The sequence below is a fragment of the Sinocyclocheilus grahami genome, unplaced genomic scaffold, assembly GCF_001515645.1.
Source record: "Sinocyclocheilus grahami isolate Dianchi unplaced genomic scaffold, SAMN03320097.WGS_v1.1 scaffold758.1, whole genome shotgun sequence".
NCBI classification, from domain to species: Eukaryota; Metazoa; Chordata; class Actinopteri; order Cypriniformes; family Cyprinidae; genus Sinocyclocheilus; species Sinocyclocheilus grahami.
This window is the reverse complement of record NW_015505937.1, coordinates 223,863-250,515: the sequence shown is the minus strand read 5'-3', so window position 1 is coordinate 250,515 and position 26,653 is coordinate 223,863. Positions and strand designations below refer to the sequence as shown.

The following is a 26,653-nucleotide window of genomic DNA, read 5'->3' as shown; positions in this document are numbered from 1 at the left end:
CCATTTTATTGTTTATAATTTTATTTTTAAATAAACCTCTGCTATGTATCATAACCATTAAAATACAATGCTATTTGATATAATACATTACCATAAATACAATACTGTAATTAAAAAAAAATCTTGTCATTAATAGCAATAAATTAATGTGCAATTTATGTTATTTGTGTGTTGCATATTTATTCGCTGAGAATCCTCTATTATGGTGTTAAAGCTCTCTTGATTGCCTCAGAATGGCTCAGTTTTAATAAATTACATTATGTAATTATAGCAATTAGTAGTGACAAATCACTTCTTTTTTATAATGCAGTGTCCTTTGTGAAGTGGAGCTAGCTAAGGATTTTAGTGTAAGGCTTTTCTCAACAGCGAGTATCTGAGATGTTAGCATGTCACTGATGTGTGGTTTTTGTTTAATATAAGAGCAGATGGTAGAGCAGAGGGACAGACACAGGAAACCAGCGACAACAGCCATGAGCAGAACCCCAGACAGCAATCAGTCTTTGCCCCTGTGTACACCCATGAGTTAGTAGGAATAATTCATCTTTTACACCCGTTTCACACCGAAACGAAGCAGCAGCATACAAGCGGTTTTCACAGCATTTCTGATGCACAACACTAAAATAATTAAAATACTTAACTTCTTTATTTAAAATAGATAAATGAAGATCATTTTCTCTCACCCCTTCATATTTACCAACATAAGTTCCATTTTATTGTTTATAATTTTATTTTTAAATAAACCTCTGCTATGTATCATAACCATTAAAATACAATGCTATTTGATATAATACATTACCATAAATACAATACTGTAATTTAAAAAAAATCTTGTCATTAATAGCAATAAATTAATGTGCAATTTATGTTAATTTGTGCGTTGCATATTTATTCGCTGAAAACTCTGAAATAAATTACTTAAATTAAATTACATTTTAAAATATATTCAAATAGAATACGTTTTTATTTATTTTTTTATAATATTCATAATATTACTGTTTTTACTGCATTTTTTAATCATATAAATGCAGCCTTGGTGAGCATAAGAGACTTCTTTAAAAAAACTGTGAAGTTTCACAATTTTATTAACGGAACTGTACTTATATAAAAACCTATTTTTTATACATTTAAAATATATTTATAAATATTATTCTTTTTCTATAATTATTATTATAATTATAAAATGTTTATTTGGAGGGGCCAGAGAATTATTATTATAAAAGTATCCTAAATCTAATTTACATAATCACATTTACATTTAAATGGTACAAATCTCAGCAAAATGGAACTTAAACCCCAAGGTCAGGCTATAAACTGCTAAATCATCTATGCATCACTGTGCTGCTTAGGTGGCCAAAATAAATATGTGCTGCTTGCGGTGTGAAAAAAGCCTTAGTTTTTATGTCTCTGATTCTGAGATGTGTGTGTGTGTGTGTGTTATAGTTTGGCCCCAGCAGGTGGAATGAAAGTAAGCAGTGGGCGTGTCAGTGGGCGTGGCAGGGCGCGCGGCACAGGGCAGGAAGTGCAGAGTTTCAGAAGAATCCCTGAAAAAAGAGAAGAAACAGATCAAATAAAAAGCAAAAACAGAGCATGAGAGAGAGAGAGAAAAAAATGAGAGGAAAACAGTGCAGAACATTTTAATCACAGACACAGAACTGAACGGCACAGCATTCAGGACTGCATTGAGATTCCAACAAAATGGAAGAGAGATTAGACTGAAAGTTCAGTTCTACACAGTGTTCACTAGGTGGCGCTAAAGCTGCAAGAATGAGATGAATGTCATGATTCTGGGTGCTAAAGGCACAGCATTAGCTTAGACAGTTAGCAGCGCATCCTCCCTGCTTCTCAGTTTCTGAACTTGCTGGTCCTGAGTGTCACTGACAGCTTTTTCCTGCCGGCTCCAGCAGGTGGAGATATAACCTTCATGCTCGCTCTGAGACGTAAACACAGCAGGTGTGTTGGCTCGGATTGAACCGAGCAGATTGTGTTTATCTTTAGTTCCCTGTTCAGAACTGTCTCTCCTCAATTACAATCAGACTATGAACTAGGCTAATGAGGCTATAAAACATGAACGTCTCTTAACAAACACTTCATTTCGGCAATTTAAATGCATGTATATTTAAGTAGAATGTGTGTGTCATTGGCTCTGGTACAAACTCTAATGACTTATCTACCTAGACAGCATTTTTAGGCATCATAAGCACAGTACCAATAATAGATACAGTATCCTTTCGCATAAATTAAATTATATGATGATTATACACTTTAACGCCACTGAAAAATACAGATGGACTCTAAACACAACTTCACCACATATTTGGGTGTGCTGCGTATTTTTGTGCCAATTAGAGCATCAAGTAATTAACTTAACTACATGTTAATAACACAATTAATTTCTTCCTCATTTCTTCTATTGGAATACACAGAGCAAAATAAAAAAATGTATTCAGAACGGATTAAAAAATACATGTCATTTAAAAATGAATGATTTAACCAAGTATTTGAGTAGACTATGCTATTAGTGGTAATTTTGCTATAATATTACTTGTTAATATTCATTTTATTTATTTTAATATTTAAAAATATCATTGATATTAGTATGAAATATTGATATTATTATTTAAAAATATTATTGATGATAATATTATTAATGTTATTCGTTAATGATATTAATGTCTATTATTAACCCTGTAAAGCCTATAATATAAAAAAAAATTAATGGAACAGTTAATTGAACCTTTAAAAAAAAACTAAAAAAAATACAAGTGTGCATACGTGTTTATATATTTGATAGATCAAGCTTTTATGGCTCATATAGTAGGATATAAAAGAAAATGGAGCAAAAAACACCTGGATTTTATTCAGAAGTCCAAACTGAATAAACGTGCAATTTGGTGCAGTATATCATGTTGATCATTTAGAAGCCTTTGAAATTTGTGTCTCAAATGATACAGGAGGCTTAGAATACCAGGCTACTGGAATCAACTGAACGTCTTTTAAGTGCTGTTTAAAGGCCGGGACACACCAAGCCAATTGGTCAGCCGTCGGTGAGCGTCTGTAAGGCTAGTTTGTTTGGTGTGTTCCACTCGTCGGGCTCACGTTGGCGGTAGTTTGCCCAATTCAACATGTTGAATCGGCGTCGGGGCGAGTGAGAACTCTGATTGGATGTTCAGTTTAGTGAAGGAGTCAGTGCCCGAGAATTAAAACAAAAGTGATGAAAACTAGCAAGTAAACAGAACAGACAGAAGGCTGTTCTAATGTTCTTACGTGATCATTCCAATATGTGAATATTTTCATAACAACATGAGGTGCTTAAAATGAAGAAAGTTATCAACATAACAGATATTCAAAATGTTGAGCAAGCGGTGCTTTGTTTACGTTTCGTCTATCTGTGTATATCTCGTATATCCTAGTTTCGGGTTCTCCTTTTTGAATGACGAATATTTACTATTGATAGCTGCTAATATAGACAGCCAATTCCTCTCACGCAGGCGCAGAACGCACGTTTTAGTTTGCAGTTCTTTGTATCTAGTTAGTATCTAGTTCTTAATGTATCTAGTTCTTTGAAGTCGGTCTGGTGTGTCCCAGCCATAAGCGTGCCAATTACAAGAGCTGTCACCCATGTAGAGTTTTTCAAATCAAATAAAGATGCTGTCTAAGAAGATAGGGTTTGAAACAGAGCCTTTGCGTGTGAATGTAACCAGGTCATCACCTTCGTTCACGTCCGAACAGCCGTTCCACTTCCTCCCTGCCCGGGCTCCTCGTGCGTGCTCGCAGCTCCTGCCGTTTCTGACTGGATCGGTACGCATCCCGGTGACTGAGTCTCCGCGCCCGGGGCACATCCGCCAGGGCGGCGTAACCCTGCCCACCTCGCCCCGCCCTGCCCACACGGCTCTCCGGACTCTGCTCAGAGTCTAAAGAGCTCTGAGAGGAAGACAGGGACGATGGGAGGACGTTTGCATGCGAGTTTGGACTGGAGAGCCGGTCTGGGCTGGGAAGGGGACAGAGAGTTGCATCCGACGAGGGCGGGGAATCCAGCGCTAGAACGTGCTCCTCTGATTTGCTGGGTCTCTGTGCGTTGTGTTTGTGAGCACAGGCGTTATGTGCAATGCCGTAAGTCTGTGTGCTAGCAGCGCTGTGTGGGTCATGTGACGTGTGTTTGTGTGAGCTGATTGGAGAGCTGAAGAGCTCGTGATCAAAGGAGAGATACCTGGAGCGAGAGGAAGAGGAGGAAGAAAGCAGATGCTGCTGTGGTGGTGGCGAAGGCTCTTGCTCCTGCTGGCGATGATGCTGTCGTTCTTCGTCTTCTTCAGGTTTGGATTTTTCCAGCGAAAAATATCCACTCTCCACCCGTGGCTTACGACCAACACTTGCGTTTCCTGAATCTGAGCACGAGAAAGAATGAAAAATCACAGTCGGTACCTTGTTTCACAATTTGAGTTGAATTACTGAAATAAATGAACTTTTCCACGACATTCTAATTTATTGAGATGCACCTGTACACCATGGTAACATTACAGCTGCCAAAATACCTAGTTACTACTGCAAAATCATACTAAATGAATCTGGGATCTCTTTCAAACCAGTGTAAGACGTTTTCAAAATCTGTCATTTAGTTTAATAACAAGACTGGTGACAAACAGCAGGTTACCGCAATTTTATTGAGGTAACAATCACTGTAGTATTTTGTCGGAAATGTTGGTTACTGTGGTTTTTGTGAGGGCAGTGAGCAAATGTAATTAAATGTTCTTTTCGTTTAATGTGTTTACCCAGAAATCTGAGGTCAAGTGATCAAGTGGACATTTGGCCAAGATCAAAAAGCCAGTTTTTCTGGTGATGTAAATCACTTTTATAATCACATGTATTGAACATGGCATGTGACGCCGCAGATTTTATGAAGAAAATATGACCAAAACTTAACACCACAACAAAATGCAACAGTGTCTGCCCACCTTTTCAGAGGCCTTGGTTCAAGAAGCATTTTTCTCATTCATTTCTCCCATAGGGTTTTTTGTAAAACTCTTTGTTTAAGAGTTATAAGCCATGAACAGAACCAACTAGCCATAAATCACAACAGTACAAACTTTGATTTGAAGCCCAAAAAAAAGTACTGGATAAAATGGCACAAGAATGTGAACTTTAATCAGGGAAAGAACTACAATCCCATGAGGCACTGTGAATGACAATCGATAGATAAATGTAAAACATGTTGATTGTGTATTTAGAAAACATATTTTACATTTATTGCAAAATATGCACATATATATATATACAAATATTTAAGTAGACTGATTATGCAATTTGCAGGGAGTGGACTGGTGCTTAAGAGTTTTTTTTCCGGTGCATTTTCCTTGTTTTAATTCTCTGATTGGTGGCAGAATCATGGGTAATGCACTTTTACACTAGGAATTTTGCTGTTTAACATGATTATTTAAATAATGCAGACTGATGTCTTCAACAAACAACAAACTTTTAGCTCACAGTGGGTCTGTCTTTAAAGGTTTATAAAGTTACATATCAATTCTCCTATAGAGAAAATGAATGGGATTTTTACTTTTGGAACTTGACTGTTGCACTGTATGCTACAGTGTTGTGGGTGGTTGCTATGAAGTCGCTAAGGTGTGGCGAGTGGCTGTTTGAACACGCATACTTGAGTGTATAGAATGTTTCCGTTCTAATTTTCACATTTACATTTAAAATGTATTTTGTGGATTTCAAAATTGTGTCGGCTTAATGTTTGGCAGCCAGGTTCACACAGCATGTCATAACCTTGTTTTTGTTAGTTTCTAATGAATTCTGAGTGTTGGTACCCAGCTGACTCAGGCTGCCGGTGCTGCAGCTTGTGGGTAAAGTGGCTCGACTCCATGTTTCCTCCTGCCACAGGGTGGCCCTGGTGGATGGCACTCGCTCTGCTTGAGCTATAGTGCTGGGGAGACACACCATACTGCTGCTGCTGCTGGTACTGGTGACCGTCACCTTCGCAGGACCTGGTTCCTGAACACAGAGAGAAAGAAAGAGAGAGACATACAGACAAGCATAATATTTAACTAACCCGTACTCAAGAACAAAGAGCTCTTTGATGTCAAAAACACCTGTGTATGTGTGTGTGCAGACAGATACACACACGAATGTAACTGTCTAAACTTGCAGGCTGATAACAAATGAGCTATTGTGCCATGATTTCATACACACGCTGATTTACTCTCAGCACCACACCCCACACTAAACACACACTCGCAGATTAGAGTCTGTGTCTTTCCTGTTTCCACCTGACCGCCCAGTAATACCTTTTTGATTAAATCATAAAGTCACTCAGCGCATTTTTCTGCATGAAACCAAACACGCACACGCCTGCGTGAGCCACCCAGCATCCCAGCAGAAGCACACACATGAGAATCATTTACTGGACAAATTACGATGAGGTTCAAATTCCTGCCAATCAGTTGATCTCCAAAAACACCCGGAATTCATGTATTGATCAGATCCTGTGCTGCACTCTGACTGGTTGGATCATGCTGGTTCTGGACTTACAATAAACCCATTGATGTTCTGCTGGGAACAACGACCTGTTAGCAGATCAGCAGCCTGACAAAACACAGGTCATGAGGTCAGATCAGAGTAAACCAATCCTAACGATAAAAACATTGTCCGTTTAAAACACTTCATTAATGTATTAATTAGAGGACTGAGCAATAAAATAAACAATAACCAAAAAAAGACAAAATATTGTTAGAAAAAATGGCTGAGAAAAAATAAAATGTAAAAAATAATAATAATAATAATAATAAAAATTTCAAAGAATATCATAAATGTTTTTTGTCAAATGTCAATGCAACAGAGAGCGGCGCGGGACAACACTTGATGGGCGAGTGCGGGTGCAGGCAGGTAGAGACTCGTGTGTGCGGGATGCGGGAGAATAAGGGTGTACTCACACTATGCTAACTTAACTGTGCCCGAGCGCGTTTGACCCCCAAAGCCCGGTTCGTTTGACTCGGGAGTGGTTAGTTTAGCCGTCCCTGGCTCGGTTGGAAGAGGTGGCCTAGAGCGCGGTTCAGCTGGGCCTGCAGTCTTAGGCCCTCCACAAATGCTCTCATTGGTTGAGATGCGTCATGACACCCATCCCAAGCAAGTACTGATCAACATCCCACCCCTCCTGTGACCCCTGGCTTGTCTGTATGTGAATTCAGTGCCAGTGAGCAATGGGTTTTCATAATAATAATAATAATAATAAAAAACTGTTAATGCGCAATAAAATAATTGTCGACGTTAATTAATTAATGCATTAACGCGATAACGTGTTAACTTGCCCAGCCCTAAAAATAATACAAACTTGGACATATTTATATTTTTTAAATATTCAAGAATATAAAATGGTCATAAAATATATTAATCAAAAATAGTATAAAATATATTTATATATAAATATGAGTTAAAAGCTTGTTTGTTCTAAAAAATTATTTAAATCAAAACCTATAATATAGCTAGAAAAAAAAAAGTAAAAAAAAAAATGTATTTATATATATATAGTATATAGAGAAATTGATAGGATAAACGTTTCCCCTAATTTGTGTACTGGTTTTCCAAGCAGACCTATGTCACTAAATCCTGCTTGGTAGAACAAAACACTAGCCAATAAACCATCTTATCTAAGGACTAGAAATAAGGGTTTTTCTGAGCTACCTGTGCATGAAGATGAAGAAACACCTTCAGATTCCAGAGTAAATTATTTTTGCAGTCATTCACCAAAATGCAGTACTTTGCGAGGTTTTGCATGTAAGTGTGTATGTGCGTGTAAGTTTGTAATTGTAGTTCAAGAATAAAGACAAATCTCATGCTTTGCACGGCAAAACTCAAACACACATCAGTTACATCCAGACGAGGACGCTGATTCCAAACTCTAATAGATGGAACAGTAATTCTGGTCTAGTGCTGGTTTAGCTGGAGGACTAACAAAACCATACAGTTCACCAGGACAAATTAGCCAGTGATTTACTGATGAAAATGCTTGCTGGTTAAGCTAGTTAAAGCTAAAACTGAAACTTTTAAACTGATTTTAAGTGACTAAATGATTAATCTGGGGGTGAAATTGTTCTTTTAAAACCTCTCGAGTTGGTGGATCTGTATATACGTGTACCTGTGGCGTTGGGGTTTCCACTTTCCGTTTCTTCTTCTGGTTTTGTTTGTTGGTTCGTGGGAACACCATCAGTGCCTCCTGCCACCTTAAGACACAAACAAACGCTTGGGAATTATTTCAAAACACCAATTAGTTAGTAATTGCTTATCTAATTATATTGTCTGTAATGAGTGTATTTCAATAATTACAATCAGTGAGTGATCACATTAGTCATTAATTCACTTATTATGTCTAAAACCAAACCCATATCAAGCTTTACCGGATGAACAAAGGAGATAAACACAAATTGTCCTTTCAATTAGGATCATGACGTTAATAAAATAAAAACTAGTAAATGCTAGTTTTGACATCTCATATTTAACTAATATTTTGCTGTTATATTCTTAACTGTAAGCCTTATAAATTAATCCATTACGCAGCAAAATAGCAAGTCCTTACATCAAGCAAGTGATACTGATGGCTCAATGACAAATTGCTTGTGATATTCCACATTTGTAAGTCACTTTGGATAAAAGCGTCTGCTAAATGAGTAAATGTTAATGATTAAATGCATCTAAGTAACAATAAAATCTCCAATAGTTCAAAGCGAGAATGTGCATGCAGAAATGAAAGGGACCCGTAAAACATAAATAAAACATAATTAATTGTGGGATGTTAAATGTAAATTTTTGTCCCTCAGAAGTTCATCACATCAATACCGTATCGTGTTAAACTGCACATAAACATTAGAGAGTTGTAAAAATATCTTATGATAAACTGTGGGATATGAATGAATGATTCCTCATGTGTGTGTGACTCACCCATGTATGATCTCTTTGCTCTCAGCACGTATGTAATGGTCTTTGTCCGGTGTGCAGATGCACAGCGAGTGTTTCTGCCCCGTCCGGCTCTCACCGTCCACAACATCCACACACTGATTCAGGTTTATGGTGCCCTGTGGAAGAGTGCTGGCCTGAAACACACACACACACACGAGTAGATCCATCAACACAAAATTATGAGTTTTAAGCATTGATAATAATCATAAATGTTTCTTAAGCAGCTTATCAGAATGATTTCTAAAGGACCGTGTGACACTGAAGACTGGAGTAATGATGCTAAAAATCCAGCTTTGATCACAGAAATAAATTACATTTTAAAATATATTCAAATAGAAAATGGTTCTTTTAAATTGTAATAATATTTCACCATTTTTCTGTATTTTTAATCAAATAAATGCAGCCTTAGTGAGCGTTCAAAAACATTAAAGCTGACTTTTGAACTGCAGTTCAAACTAAATATATTCAATCACGTGTGTTATGTCTGATTTTAATCACCAAGTATGTCTAAATAAATATTGTCATGAATAATGTTTTGTACAAAAAGCCTCAACAACGACAAAATCTCCAATTCATCATTTGACAAAGTCAGACAAGATGTGTGTTTACTTGGGTTTAGTTTGAGGAATGATTAATGAATTACATTTAAAAAGAGAGCATATTCGTTTAGAATTATGGTTAGGTTAAATCTTATTATAATTGGCTTAATAGCAAATCAACAGAATTCTATGCTACGTGCTCATTTAGGTAGCTAAGTAAACGTGTGTTTGTGTAAACGTGCGGCACATGACCTCCCTCAAACACACACCACAAAAACACCACAAACTGGTTCATTCTCCCTGTATTTCTGTCATTCCCTGACGAACCTCCTCCGACAATCTCATCCAAGTTTCTCTCTCACCGTCTTTCACAACATCTCTCGATATTTTACTTCCTGTTCATGACGAGTTGCAAAATTCCTTCTTTGTTGTGCAGTCAGCATACACACACACACACACACAATAACTCTTTCAACAGGAAAGACTGACACACAGAAACAGTGACCAAGCAACACACACATACTCATCAGAAATTTGGAAAGACGAACAACACAAAACCCTGAAAAAAACAGGCGTTTTCTTTTCCAAAGTTGAGTTTCCAGCTTCCTTTTAATCGCTTGTTTACCGTGTTTCACTTCGGTGCCGCTGTTGAACGAGTTTGTTTGTTTTAATACCACTGATGACACCATGTCGACACGTCTGAGTGATGACAGCGGAGGTGCAGATAAGGCTGCCGAGTCATCATGGGAGAAATTCAAGTTCCCTAAAAGAGACATCATCCATTTTTAAAAGACGGTGGGGGGTTTTAGTCCCTGTAATCATCCCAGCAGCGTTCACTCACAGCCAGAAAAACCTCTTAACATGTGGCCTAACCAAACCTAACATCTATCAGCTGCTTGCTTTCTGGTTTTCAGAGTGAAATCAACTGCTTCATGTATTTACATATTTATCATGACATATGTTCAGATTGAGCATTTTCATTTATTATTCTAAAATACTCTTCACAACATACATTGAACTGTTTATCTTCAAAGTCAACAACAACATTTTATTACAGACTGATTTGTTTTCTGTGAATCATATTTGCAGATCAAAGTTCCTCGAGCTCAAATATTGTGTTTGACTTCTGCCCTCTATTTACTGCCAGACTAGTTCCATATAACTAACCAGCACTGAACTCGTTCATCCACAACCTGTGCTCATTTTGGTCCTACATAATAAAAAATTTAAAAAAAGAGAGAGAGGGGGAAAAAAAAAAGTGACATTTAGATCTGAAACCGCATTTGAAAGTATATGTGGTCCTGGAGTTTAACAAATTAATTTAAAAATATACATATTCTATGTAGTCCATTAATAAGTTCATTAAAACTTCATGTTTAATGATCATACAAGAGTTTTTAAATTAATTTTAAATTATCAGAAAAGGTTCAATAAAGTATTGTCTTTTGTTGTTATGGGCGCGTCTACAGATTTCTTGCCATATGTCTATGTTTCTTGCATCTCACGACTATGTTGTGTATGAAATAATCTCTGTGTGCATGTGTGTAAAACAACAAACTGATGAGTTATATATAATAATTTGTAATTGTATATACATTGTTGTGATTAATTGTGGCTGGAACAATAATGTAGCTGTAAAAATAGTTGCCTGCTGAAATTGAAATGTATATACATCTTCATCATGACTAGATAGACACGGTGAGATGTGTTACTATACACGTTAGATGTGATCCACCTCATAGTAACAATCCTGTCAGATCGTCCATCCTTTGAGTGAGAGTGTAACATTACAGGTCGGCCGATCTGGTTTCGTGGTTAAAGTTAACCTTTTCGACATGTTTCCGTGTTGTTGTTGCTCAGCAATGGCATGGACGCGATGTTGTCTGGGGGTTTGGCAAAAGGAGAGTGGGACGGTGGGTGGTGCTCGGGGTGGTGACTGAAGGCGGTGACTGTGTAGTTCTGAAGTCAACTTTTTACGGAAGTCACAACGGTTCGTGAAAAATCACAGCTACTTTAAGCAGGCTGTGTGCATTTTACTGTGGAAACGTATATGGTAGTTAAATAGCCCCTAGACCTCATTTATCGTGAAAAAAGCCAGGAAATTTCAGTTTTGACAATATGGGCCCTTTAATAAGTACTAATGAACAGCCAATATTCTAGAAATATTAAAGCTAGTTAATAGTGAGAATTGATTTTTAAAATAAAGTGTTACATAAAGGTTATTAAATCATTTTAATGAATAATCTGCTTTTCATCAGCTTGCAAACCCCAGTTTGGAAATCTCTGATCTAAATGGTTAATAGACTAGGAAAAGAAAGACATACGAATGAAGTGGGAACATTGTGATGATGATAAATCTCATTAAAACTCCTCTAGTGCTGTTCTGCATCCCATTGGCTTTAAAGAAGTGCCTCTGGGAACGCTGCCCGACTGACTGAGCGTTTTAAGCAACACAAAGAGACTGCTGAATCTGTGTGAAACCCATGCCCACTGCTTTAACCCTCAACTGGCCCACAGGTCAGCATCAGGGGACGATTCTGGTGAACCGGGTCGCTGAGAGCATGCATTACAGCATGTACGTTCAATAACTGGCCGTTTTATCACAACACACGCATGCATTTATACACAGATGCAACTGGTCTGAAAATAGCAGCCAGGCTTCTGTTGTAATCTTCCTCCCATTCTGTTCTTTCCTCCTACACGTCTCTCTCTTTCTCGTGGCTCTAAGTCCAACGGGGGCGGACAGCAGAGGAAGAGGAAGGTGAATGAGACGATGATATAGGAAAGGCTGTCAACTGATTTTATAAATGCAGTTGAATTAATTATGTAACATGCTGATTAATTCATGAAATTACTGACAATTCATTGCATATATCAATATGGAAGCCACAAAATAATACTAAAGCACCATCCAAAATTTTTTCAATTGAATATCATGTTTCACATTATAAATTACAATTTAATTTTCACTTTAAAGTCCAATTAAAGGGGTCATATGATGCGATTTCAAGTTTTCCTTTCTCTTTGGAGTGTTACAAGCTGTTCGTGCATAGATAAGGTCCCTAAAGTTGCAAAGACTAAAGTCTCAAACACAAAGAGATATTCTTTATAAAAGTTAAGACTCGTTCACGCCCTCCTAAAACGCCTCGTTTAAACACCCCCCCACATATCTACGTCACTGTGTGGCAAGATTTGCATAACGCCACCCAAATCTTCACGCAAAGAAAGAAGGCGTAACTTTTATTCTCGCTGTAGTATTGTTGCTGCCGCCATGTCGTGGAGACGCTGTGTGTTTCGTTGTGAAAGCGAAACTACTTTGTTTGGTCTTCCAAAAGAGGACACGACTAGAAATCAGTGTTTAAGTTGTATTTACAACACTGTTCCAGAACAGTTTAACCCAAATATTCAGATGTGTGCAACGCATTTTATGGAGGACGAGGACTGTTTACTGATCCTGGGAGAGTAGACTACAATGCTGATAAATAATGCTGACTCACAGCCTGCAAGTATGCTTTCCTATTTAAAGAATTTGCCACTGACGATTCAAACGCGAGTTTTGATCAGTGTAGAGTAGCTCTTGTTGTTTATTGTTTCTCCGATCACAAATGCAGATATGGTTTTATGTTTACGCGGCGCGATGCAACGCAACATGTAAAAAGACAGTATAAGACATTATAATCAGTAATTATGTCCCCACTGGATGCAACAAATGCCTCGTTTATAATGGGTTTTCATGTTTTTGAATCATCACTCCGCCTGGACAGGGCATCATCACAATATGTTGAGGGGCGTAACATTTCTGTCACACGCTTGAGGTATTCGGCCAATCACAACGCACCTCGCTTTTTTAGAACGATGAGCTTTGTAAAAATCGACGCATTTCAGAACGGCGGGGCATAGAGGAGAAACAATAATGTACAGTATGTGGAAAATAATCTGTTTTTTTAACCTTAAACTGCATAAACACATTTCATTACACCAAATACACAAAATAATGTTCTTTTTTTAGCAACATCATATGACCCCTTTAAAATGTTTTTTTCTCTCGTGTTGTTGTATTTCCTGTTGAAATGTGAAAATCCATATATTGGGTCAGTTTACCAGAAAAGACCGTACATTTTACATGTTGAATGTTTATTTGGTAACACTTTACAATAAGGTTAACATTTGTTAACTACAGCAGTTAACATGAATAATACTTTTAAAGCATTTATTAATCTTACTTAAATGTACATTTAGACATTTACTAATACATCATTAAAATCATATATGTATCTGTTAATATTATTTAATGGAGCTCATCTAACATGAACTAACAATGAATAGTTGTATTTTTTTATTAAATAATGTTAACAAAGATTAATAAATACTGTAAGAAATGTGTTGCTCTTTGTTAGATAGTGATAGATAATGCATTAAGTAACTAATGGGACCTAAAGCGAAACTACTTTGTTTGGTCTTCCAAAAGAGGACACGACTAGAAATCAGTGGTTAAGTTGTATTTACAACACTGTTCCAGAACACTTCAACCCAAATATTCAGATGTGTGCAGCACATTTTATGGAGGACTGTTTCCTGATCCTGGGAGAGTAGACTACAATGCTGATAAATAATGCTGACTCACAGCCTGCAAGTATGCTTTCCTATTTAAAGAATTTGCCACTGACGATTCAAACGCGAGTTTTGATCAGTGTAGAGTAGCTCTTGTTGTTTATTGTTTCTCCGATCACAAATGCAGATATGGTTTTATGTTTACGCGGCGCGATGCAACGCAACGCGTAAAAAGACAGTATAAGACATTATAATCCGTAATTATGTCTCCACTGGATGCAACAAATGCCTCGTTTATAATGGGTTTTATTGGTTTTGTCTCGTCACGCCGGGACACGACATCAACAGTATGTGAGGGGCGTAACATTTCCGTCACACGCTTGAGGTATTCGGCCAATCACAACGCACTGGATAGCTGGCCAATCACAGCACACCTCGCTTTTCAGAACAATGAGCTTTGTAAAAATCGACGCATTTCAGAACGGCGGGGCATAGAGGAGAAACAATAATGTACAGTATGTGGAAAATAATCTGTTTTTTTAACCTTAAACTGCATAAACACATTTCATTACACCAAATACACAAAATAATGTTCTTTTTTTAGCAACATCATATGACCCCTTTACTTTTCTCTCGTGTTGTTGTATTTCCTGTTGAAATGTGAAAATCCATATATTGGGTCAGTTTACCAGAAAAGACTGTACATTTTACATGTTGAATGTTTATTTGGTAACACTTTACAATAAGGTTAACATTTGTTAACTACAGCAGTTAACATGAATAATACTTTTAAAGCATTTATTAATCTTACTTAAATGTACATTTAGACATTTACTAATACATCATTAAAATCATATATGTATCTGTTAATATTATTTAATGGAGCTCATCTAACATGAACTAACAATGAATAGTTGTATTTTTTTATTAAATAATATTAACAAAGATTAATAAATACTGTAAGAAATGTGTTGCTCTTTATTAGATAGTGATAGATAATGCATTAAGTAACTAATGGGACCTTACTGTAAAATGTTACCATTTATTTAGTCAACTAGCACTAGCATTAAAAAAAACTTCAGTGATTATATTTTATCTTCAAACAACAAGTCAAAAAAGCAGGGGTGCAACTGATCATAAATCTCACAGTTCGGATCATATTACAGATTTTAAATCACAGAACTTCCTCTGTACAGACAAAAACACAGACATTTTTTCAAAATATCTTCTTTTGTGTTCTGCTGAAGAATGTGGGTTTGGAAAGACATGAAGGTGATTAAACAATGACCGAATTCTTCCTTTAATGTTCTGAATAAGCCTTGATGGTCTTAAATAAGCCTGAATAAGCCTTAATGCTTATTTTTTTGTAGATTTTGGGGTTTGTAGTATTGTTGCTGCTGCCGCCATGTCGTGGAGACGCTGTGTGTTTCATTGTGAAAGCGAAACTACTTTGTTTGGTCTTCCAAAAGAGGACACGACTAGAAATCAGTGTTTAAGTTGTATTTACAACACTGTTCCAGAACAGTTTAACCCAAATATTCAGATGTGTGCAACGCATTTTATGGAGGACGAGGACTGTTTACTGATCCTGGGAGAGTAGACTACAATGCTGATAAATAATGCTGACTCACAGCCTGCAAGTATGCTTTCCTATTTAAAGAATTTGCCACTGACGATTCAAACGCGAGTTTTGATCAGTGTAGAGTAGCTCTTGTTGTTTATTGTTTCTCCGATCACAAATGCAGATATGGTTTTATGTTTACGCGGCGCGATGCAACGCAACATGTAAAAAGACAGTATAAGACATTATAATCAGTAATTATGTCCCCACTGGATGCAACAAATGCCTCGTTTATAATGGGTTTTATTGGTTTTGTCTCGTCACGCCGGGACACGGCATCAACAGTATGTGAGGGGCGTAACATTTCCGTCACACGCTTGAGGTATTCGGCCAATCACAACGCACTGGATAGCTGGCCAATCACAGCACACCTCGCTTTTCAGAACAATGAGCTTTGTAAAAATCGACGCATTTCAGAACGGCGGGGCATAGAGGAGAAACAATAATGTACAGTATGTGGAAAATAATCTGTTTTTTTAACCTTAAACTGCATAAACACATTTCATTACACCAAATACACAAAATAATGTTCTTTTTTTAGCAACATCATATGACCCCTTTAAAATGTTTTTTTCTCTCGTGTTGTTGTATTTCCTGTTGAAATGTGAAAATCCATATATTGGGTCAGTTTACCAGAAAAGACCGTACATTTTACATGTTGAATGTTTATTTGGTAACACTTTACAATAAGGTTAACATTTGTTAACTACAGCAGTTAACATGAATAATACTTTTAAAGCATTTATTAATCTTACTTAAATGTACATTTAGACATTTACTAATACATCATTAAAATCATATATGTATCTGTTAATATTATTTAATGGAGCTCATCTAACATGAACTAACAATGAATAGTTGTATTTTTTTATTAAATAATGTTAACAAAGATTAATAAATACTGTAAGAAATGTGTTGCTCTTTGTTAGATAGTGATAGATAATGCATTAAGTAACTAATGGGACCTTACTGTAAAATGTTACCATTTATTTAGTCAACTAGCACTAGCATTAAAAAAAAACTTCAGTGATTATATTTTATCTTCAAACAACAAGTCAAAAAAGCAGGGGTGCAACTGATCATAAATCTCACAGTTCGGATCATATTACAGATTTTAAATCACAGAACTTCCTCTGTACAGACAAAAACACAGACATTTTTTCAAAATATCTTCTTTTGTGTTCTGCTGAAGAATGTGGGTTTGGAAAGACATGAAGGTGATTAAACAATGACCGAATTCTTCCTTTAATGTTCTGAATAAGCCTTGATGGTCTTAAATAAGCCTGAATAAGCCTTAATGCTTATTTTTTTGTAGATTTTGGGGTTTTCTAGACATGTTTTGTAATATTCACCGCTACACTACATTCTATATAGTAGGGTTTGAGTGGTCATTATAGAAACACATGCTGAAGAGCAGCTCTAAATATAGCGTGAGACTCTAAACGTGTTCAAGCATTAGGCGTCCAGTCAACACCAGACATCCTGACCTCTCACAAAACCATTTCATCCACTACAGCACCTGTTTCTGATGGGACCGATACAATGAAAACCCTGCTGATGACATCAACACACACTCACACGTCAAAATCATCTGCATTAGAAAGCATTTCAAGTGGGTCTGTGAGTGTGAGTGTGTGTGTGTGTGTAACAAATCGCAGTGTTGTTAGTCTGAATTAAAAGTGATAAAAAGTGAAAAACCAAAGACTCTATCAGTGTTATTTTAATATTATTTGTGTGCTATTACAGTATTTATTAATGTTTTTAACTTTTTATTTCCATTTTTAATTTTAGTTTGTTTTAGTAATTTTGTTTAATGTGTTTGTCATTTTAATTACTTTTAGTGTAGTTTAATCTTATTTCTATTCAGTTTTATTTAGTACTTCAGTTTAAAATGTCATTTTTTTGTTGGCAATGCAACATTTCTCATTTTCATTTAGGTTTTGCATCTGATAGTTTTATTTTCTTTTACTTCAGCTTAGTTTCAATTACCAAAAACGGTTTTAAATTGTTTTCTGGTATATAGTATACAGTATACACACACACACACTATATATATATATATATATATATATATATATAGTGTGTGAGTGGGTAATATTTTATATATATATATATATATATATATATTAGTAAGCACATTGCTCTATTGCATTGTCAAAAACAAAAATACAGCGCAACCACTGTGGACTGATTCACAAACAAATGACTCATAAAGTCTTCGAAATCTTTTCATGAATCACTCAAAAGGACTCACAAACTATAATTAACTCATTAATTGCCCAATCTGTAAAAATGTTACTAAACTAACATCTCTGACTACATGTTTGCGTGTAAAGTAATAGTTCACCCTAAAATGAAAACCCTGTCAACATTTACACATCTTCATCTCTTTGAATACCCATATGACTTTCTTCTATGGAATACGAATGTGGAAGCCAATGTCTTCCAAGTAATCAGCTGTCAAGCAAGATTTTCAGTGAATAGTAACTTTAGTGTCTGTTCCTTACGCATATCAGTAATATGGCTTCAGAAGATCTGGGATATAGTTTACAAGTCACATGGACTGCTTTCTTTGATGCTTTAATCATGGCTAAAAAAAAATTTTTTTAAATCCCTGGTAGCCCAAGATGAATTTAACTAGCCCAAATAAAAAAAGACATCGGCTGAAATTCATTGTGGACAAATCAGCATGATCGAAAACTTCTATGATTGTATTTTTTCTTCAAATAACAAGTCAAGAGAGTAAGGGTGCAACGGATCACAAAACTCAGAGTTCGGATCATGTTACAGATTTTGAATCACAGATCGGGTCATTTTTCTTTATTATTTAAAGAACACTTTAAATATTTATTTGATACCACAGCAAAAACTAGTAGCGTAACTAATAAAGGTCAAACATTTTTTGAACAGTCAGTAATAAAATAAGAACAAATAAACAAATTACAAGCATAGATAAAACAAAGTTACAAACAAAAAGTCTAACATTAGTTTTCAGGTACAGAAATGTAATTAAGTGTAAAATAACACTGCACAGTGTTCACTGTATAAATTAAATATAGATTAAATCTTTGTTAAAGCTGTATTTTGTTGTGTGATTAACATTAATGACACAGACAGCAGCAGGTTTTTATAGGCTGCTGCCCCTTTAAGACCGACTCTTGATTGTTTAAACTGACAAGATTTAGAAACGTGCAAATGATCAACTACAATCCGTTTATCCCCTACATACTTGTAATCAGACTAGATTTACTTCATATTAATTACATGATGACATATTACAATTAGGGTTGCAAAAAGGTGGAAAATTTCCAGTAAATTTCGGAAACCTTCCAGGATTTTTTTTTGGAACGTTTCCAGAAATTTTCCACCCTTTTGCAACCCTAATTACAATTGCATTACATTGAAAACACATTAAATGCACAAATTCACTTTACTCTTATGTAATGCAGGGATTCCAAAACTTTTTTTTGTCAGCCGAACATCTTTCACTTAATATATTTACTTCAAGATTTTAAGGTAACTCGTTTTTTTTTCACATTTGCAGGTTCACGTAACAAATGAAAATTTTTTATTTAACATTTTTATGATTTCACTGATTACTAGCTTTTCATTAAACCTTGATGTAATGTCATGTTTAATGCACTATAATGTTGTTACTAAAAACAAATAGAATATATTTTCTATTTTAAAACAAGATTATGCTATTTAAATAATGTGGTAAACGACTAAGGTCAAAAGTAATCTAGAAGTAGTCAGATTATATTACTTAAAATGTGTAATGTAATGGATTACGTTACTAACTACAATTTTAGTCATGTAATTTGCAATCAGTAATGGACTATCCTACAATTTGTCAGTAATCTACCCAGCACTGGCCACTGGTCACCATTCACTTTCGTCTTTCCCAAAATTAGACATGACCTAAGAAACAGTACAAGCAACTGACTGCAATGTCCATCAATCACAGCCTCATTTCAGTTGTGTCAAGTTAAACACGGCATCTGACTACAGTCCGTATCTACAAGAGAATATTATCACTCCCTTGTCAAATACTTCTTATTTGTCCTTTTTTCTCTCTCTGCTGCAAGCGCTTCTCCAGAACGAGAAACCCCAGTAATGTGTACATTCATCTCTGTTCCTGGATGTCTGAGTGTATGAGGGAAGTGGGCACAGATGGATTGTGGGTAGCTTTCGGATGTAGCGCCGCTTCACCCACCCACACGCATACTCACATAGAGATCATCATCATCATCATCATCAACATCACTCAAGCCGGGTCAGACCTGGCCTTCCTGCGTTCAGTAATGACGGACTTTATGTTCATGTAGTTCCAGACACACACTTATGTAAACAAACACACACACACAAAAGAACTCACGATCACGAGTGGGCTGAAGTGGTGCTTAATAACTATCACAAACACGCATGAATACAAATGAAGCCAAACGGCTTTTCATCCTTTATGCTGCTCTTTATACGTCCATCACTCACTTCCCTCCTCCTCTCCGAGAGAAAGAGAGATGAAAGAGAAGCGAATGAGATGAGCGAACAGACGAAGAGGAACCGCACAGTCATCAGCTAAAAATACACCTCTGTATATGAAAGCCTTTTAATCATATTCTATATATACCTTAGGACTGAGTTATTTGATCTGAAATGGCCTAAATGAAATGCTTTTTCAGTCAGAAGATCCATCATTTCAGCTATCATTGCCAAGAAGATAAGGAATATTCTTGGTTTAGTACAAGTTAAGCTCAATCAATCGCATTTGTGGAGTTAATTAACATAAAAAATGACTTCATCTTAAAAAAAAAAAAAAAAGGAATAATCTGGTTTACAGTGAAGCACTTACAATGGTGGAATGGACAATCTGTAACATTTAAGTAATCAATGTTTCAATATCACATCCACAAAACATTAACATAATTTTTTGTAAAAAAAAAACAAACACCTAAAACGACCATAAAATGACAAGAATGATTTGACAGTTCAAATAATACACAGGAAAATTCATTTTAGGTGCTTTTATAAAACTAAGAGCTTCACATTTTAATACCTCTAAATATTGGCCCCATTCACATCCACTGTAACCCAGATTTTGACTTTTTTAAAGAAAGATAAGGACAAGCTGAACCTGTATTTAACCGGAATATTGCATATCCTTCAAAATATTAAATGAAAAAAAAATACTGTCAACTGCAGTAAAAATCCAACTAAAGTTGTGCACTAAATGTAGTAGTATGCTATTAGGAACATCATGTTCACTGTCACGATTATGCACCATGAATCCCTGAATCCAGCCATATTATACCTAACAATGCATATACAAACACCCACAACATACAACAGACAGGCAGCAACATAAGCACCCTGAAGGTCTGTCCACACAGAGCCGCCGACATACTGCAGACAGAAACATGGCAACAAGTACACAGTATGAGAATACAACCGTATGAGAATAGTACACACTCACCATGTCATCCAGCGCGTAACGCAGGAGTCCATGTTCATACAGAAGGAAAAAACGCCTCTGCCATTTCTGAAAGAGAAGAAATTGAGATTCCATGAGTGAAAATTGATGTTTTAGATCTGGAAAGCGTTTTAAGTCTGACTTAAGTGTCTAAATAGCTTTTTAGGGCCAGTGTATACAAATTATAATGTATATATCATCAGGCAGGCTGACTGATATGGTACCTGCATGACTGATTTACAGAAGTGGTAACTTCCTGTTACTGTAAACTGGCATTTTCCTCAATTAATAAACATTTTCTGTTTTCAAATATGTGCATTTGGGGTAAATATTTTGTAATAATTAATTTTATTTACAAACACACTATATTGTATACACAATTTTGTCAGTGTCATTAAAATGCATTTTATATATTTATTGATTTTTCGAGATTAGCAATAGCCATTTGTTTGACCACCACATCCTACATGAACATACTTGTATATACTACATATACTTTGGGTTATTTTTATCATCTTTCCATCTTGCTTGTCAATCTGTGATTTCCTGTTTGCTGTCGAATCGTTTCCAATCCCACAAACTCCCTCTCCGGCTGTTTCTCACAAATTCAGCTTGAGAGAGAATGAGAATGAGTCAGCGACTCCACGGCCCCCTCAAACACACACACACACTTGACTCGTTCGTCCCTTAACAAGCACACATACTGTACAGTAAACACGCACACTCACATACACACAGAAAAGCAGCAATCTCTTCACTCACACACAATATGTGATAATAGAGAAACAATTCTGGGCCCTCATTTATCAAGAGTGCATAGAAAAGGTTCTATATTTTGTCCTACGAATGAAATTTAAAATGTGTGTAAGTACAGAAAAATCTGTATTTATCAAACGTGCACACCAGTAAGTAATGATTGTTGATAAATCCCACATGTTCTTAAGCACCATGCTCGTTCATGTTCATGGTCATTTGCATTCAGAAATGCCTCCAATGAACCATATATAGTGACAACACCTCCCTTTATTATCACGTGAACGTATACGTCCTCACCGAAGTCATGGCAAAGAAAGCGGGAAGTCATTCTGTGCTCTCACTAAACAGATCAGAAAAAAAACGCGTTCTCTGTGCAGCGCATGGTTCGCCAAATCTTCCAGCAAAGCGAGATCAGCCATGACCATATAACTACATTTCCAATCGACTTCCCAACTCTCATTTATAGCTTTTCACACTAATTGTGCAAATGTTTAGCTTGCAATATGAAATTATTAATTGAGTATTTGCAGTTAAAAGACACAGGACACATGCGGCAGCACTTTCTTTTTGTAGTATGGCCATTCTACCACTAGATTCTCTACGTAAGCATGCTCAGAGTTGTGCTTACATTTACACACATTCCTATGTGTAAGTACAAGTTGATAGATCCCACACTTTGCGTGAACTTTTCTTACGCACTCATTATGCACACATCTGTGCGTACTCACTGTTGATAAATGAGGGCCCTAGTCCTTTGTTGCATTAAATATTATGCATGACATCTAGTATGTTCTTGAATATATTAAACCGCACTAACGATTATAATTTAACCCTCATGTTTAAGACTTAAGGTTAACTTTTTTAGGTCCGAGGTCCCAGAGACCCAATGACATGTGTGTGTGTGTGATTATATATATATGTGTGTGTGTGTGTGTGTGATTATATATATATATATGTGTGTGTGTGTGAAATATGGACCTGGACTTCCATGATATTTGCTCTATTAATGCAGGTGAGAACTAAACTTGACTGAACAGCACATTCTGGAATGTTTCTAAAAATAGTTTTTCTTAAATAGTTTTGCCAAAATGAATTTGCTAGGTAAAAAGCGCACAGCTGAATTATAATCCATATGCAGTGCAATTATACGAACCCGTGATCTGTGCAGAGGATTGTCAAAGTTTGTTCCTTCAGGTGCCAGGAGCAGCCATCCACCATAGATGGGTTTTGCCTGAAACATGCAACACACGTGTAAGAACAATGAGACCATGATTCAAGACAACTGACCATTTTTTTTTTATATATATATTTTTTAGATATTTTAGATAAATTTCCCAAAAAGACTCATGGCTGTATTAGTTCAAAAGGGTGCTTCTACTAAATACTGAGCAAAGGGTCTGAATACTTAGGACCATGTGATATTTCAGTTTTTCTTTTTTAATAAATCTGCAAAAATGTCAACAATTCTGTGTTTTTCTGTCAATATGGGGTGCTGTGTGTACATTAATGAGGAAAAAAAATTAACTTAAATGATTTTAGCAAATGGCTGCAATATAACAAAGAGTGAAAAATGTAAGGGGGTCTGAATACTTTCCGTACCCACTGTATATGCACATAAAAAACAAACTGTGGTTGGTCGCTTTAAATGTCAGTCAGATGGTCTCTTTTTGTCTGCAATGTGGAACAGACTTCTCTCCTATAGTCAGAAAAACTCTGATCATCACACTGGGATATGATAAAGTATTTTAACATTGAAAAGCACGTTTCACCTTTAAAGAAACATGCCACAGAAAAACACCAAAACAGGAATAACATCTCTGCATGTGAACCTCCTGTGACTGCACAACAAAGTGCCGACAGACGGATTTGTAATATTACAGAGACCTCAAAGAAAGCACGCATGAGAGAAAAATGAAACGCTAGGGGAAAATTAAGGTTTCTCTTCCAAAGCTCAGCAGACTTACTGGAGATCTCAGATAAGTTTCATTTTAGTACCAACTTGTTTTTTTGTTTCTCCTAAAATAGAAAAGAGAAACAAATGAGACCATAGTTGATATAAAGAAAGTATAAAGCTATAAAATAATAGGTCAAGTTTGATTGCATTTTTATTTTTTTTGGCTAATCTCGCCCAGTTAGTTGAAATCTCTTTTGAAACTCCAGAGGAGAAACATGAGATTATAAGTGTCTTTTTTTTTCTCAGGAGAAACTTCTGAGAAGCAAGAGACTTCTGTCTGTCTAGGAGAAACAAATTCGAAATTAAAGAGATCCGAGTTAATTTTCCTCTCCTGAGGTATGGAAAAGAAAGAGCGAGCGAATGAATGCCAGTTTATCGTCTGGTTAAAGGAATGTCGGTTTGACAACTTGAACGATGGCCCGTGAAAAAGTCTGAGCAAAAGAAAAACGTTAGAAAAAAGTAAGACTCCTCAGATCAAGTGCAAGAGGCACAAGACAAAAGTGAAATTCATTCTTCTAGTTCTTGCACGGCTTCACTGTACTGACCCTTCCAAAAATAACCCTAAATATTAAACTTATGCAATTAATTAAACCTAACAAATTAAAGAGCATGTGCATAATTTCAGTCAGATTTTTGTAAACTTAAGCTCAGCATTCAAAATATACTATATATATAACAATGACGTACTGAACTGTGCTTGCTACAGTCTGATGAAAATGAAACGTACCTACAAGTTTAAGACTATGCTTTTCCTTCAGGAAATGCAAATCTAGTTTCTCCTGATCTCCTGCTAATGGGAGACTCTGTGCTCTGGGAAATCAGTGATGAGGAGCGGACAGGGACGCAGAGAGAGACAGAGAGAGAGAGAGAGAGAGAGAGAGAGAGAGAAAGAGAAAGAGAGAAGGGCTAATGTAGGCCAGATTTTCCTCTTCAATGGTTAAAGTTTGTTCTGTTTATTTTTACAGCCCCCCTTTTTCTCTCATAACAGCAGAACTGAGCGCCGACTGTCTCACAGAGTGTGTGTGTGTGTGTGTCTGTGTGTGTGTGTGTGTGTGTGTGTGCGTCAAGGGGGAGGGTGGATTCTAATAGCATGACAAAAAGCATGGACATAAATATGTGTGGAATGAACAACTCGGAAAAACCTGACCAACTGCAGCGAGACAGAAAGAGGGAGAGAGAGACGGGTATATTGACGTCTGACAGAACGACAGCCCTGAATCATTATGACGGCCTCGTGCGCCGTACACCTGAACAACAACAGCTAGCATAGGGTTTTGTATTTTCTGATGACAATGTGAGCAATGTTTGCCAAGCAATGCATGATGCTAGGATGTTGTTGTCGGTTTCTACATCTGAATCAAACTGTGCATTTAAGTGAAAGTATGCATAAAACTCTGGACTCTGGAAATAATTATGTCAAGATAAAATCAAAACTGACTTAGAGATTAGAGGCGTAATATGCTGAGATGTCATAATATTACTGAGAAGTCATAATATTAGAAGAAAGTTGTAGTATTAGTAGAATAAAGTTGCAATATGAATAAATTTATATGTAATATGAATATTTTGAGAATGAAGTAGTATATTGCACAAGTCCAAGAGGCATTCTATTCATTGTAATAATGATGCCCTTTCTCCTACTATTGTGGGTTTTTATATTATAAAATACATATGTCATTTTCGCCACTGGAGGGCACGTATTCATAATAAACAAAGAAGCAAAGGTGTAGTTTGATGAGGCAGTGGCTGAGTGTGGATTCATGGGAGTTGTGGTCTTCATCCTCACAGCTGATGCGATCCGACAGGACTCGGGCAGAAATCATGTTCATGGATGAGCTAATGATTTATTAACGTAGTAGTATGAAGCAGGGTGAGGCTGAAAGCCGTCGAAGCGAAACGAGGCGCTGAACGAGCGTGACACAAGGCTCGAAAGCAGCGGAGCTTTTATTATGCCACAGTCGAGCACTTCCGCTGCTTCCGGTCGTGCATATGTGGGGTAAAGCAGCAGAGCTTTTATTATGCCACAGTCGAGCACTTCCGCTGCTTCCGGTTGTGCGTATGTGGGGTAAAGCAGCAGAGCTTTTATTATGCCACAGTCGAGCGCTTCCGCTGCTTCCGGTTGTGCGTATGTGGGGTAAAGCAGCAGAGCTTTTATTATGCCACAGTCGAGCACTTCCGCTGCTTCCGGTTGTGAGTATGTGGGGTAAAGCAGAGCTGTTTTATCATACTAGATATGTTTGAAAGTTCTGTTATAAAGCTACTCTGTGCGGTCGTCACCGGTCTATTAAAACGCACAACATATTAAAGCGTCTTTGGTGTTTCCATGTTTTCTACAAAACAAAACGGAAATCGAGGGGTTATGACGTCATTGGCAGGCGACACAATGACACTATGGACACGCTCCGTTTCACAAGTTAAAATTGCTTATTTCTCTGGATTTAAACATTCTTCGAAACATTTGGGATAGTGCAAATACACAAGTCAGCAAAATATATAACACTGTTCTATTGGTTTTTGGATATTTTAATAAAAAAATCTTACATATTGTGCCTTTAAACACACAATATACTACTTCCTTCTCAAAATATTATGACTTCAATCTTGTACTGCATCAACTGTATCCTCATAATACTATTAATTTATTTTCGCATTTTTGACTTCATTCTCAAAATGTTGCGATTTTAACCTTGTAACGCTAGGAATTTATTTATGATTTTTTATTCTCAGTTTTGACTTTATATTCAAAACATTAACTTTAACCTTGTATTGCTATGACTTTATTCTTGCAATTTTGACTTGATTCTCAAAATTAC

General features: G+C 36.4%; 1 protein-coding gene across 2 annotated transcripts in view; it reads right to left on the bottom strand.

The window, feature by feature from the left end:
- Nucleotides 1-1,202: 1,202 nt before the first annotated feature.
- LOC107561119 (myosin phosphatase Rho-interacting protein-like) overlaps nucleotides 1,203-26,653 on the bottom strand; it is a 29,773-nt gene continuing 4,322 nt past the window's right edge. Inside the window, exons 2-9 of one of the 2 annotated variants that reach the window (XM_016245474.1) lie at nucleotides 23,040-23,117; nucleotides 21,134-21,199; nucleotides 8,932-9,083; nucleotides 8,132-8,216; nucleotides 6,529-6,582; nucleotides 5,808-5,991; nucleotides 3,710-4,382; nucleotides 1,203-1,541 (exon numbers count right to left, since the gene is read on the bottom strand). In XM_016245474.1, coding sequence (XP_016100960.1) covers nucleotides 1,397-1,541; nucleotides 3,710-4,382; nucleotides 5,808-5,991; nucleotides 6,529-6,582; nucleotides 8,132-8,216; nucleotides 8,932-9,083; nucleotides 21,134-21,199; nucleotides 23,040-23,117 — 1,437 coding nt within the window. In that variant the 3' untranslated portion in view covers nucleotides 1,203-1,396. The remainder of the gene's footprint in view (nucleotides 1,542-3,709; nucleotides 4,383-5,807; nucleotides 5,992-6,528; nucleotides 6,583-8,131; nucleotides 8,217-8,931; nucleotides 9,084-21,133; nucleotides 21,200-23,039; nucleotides 23,118-26,653) is intronic. The other variant, XM_016245475.1, reaches the window with a different exon arrangement.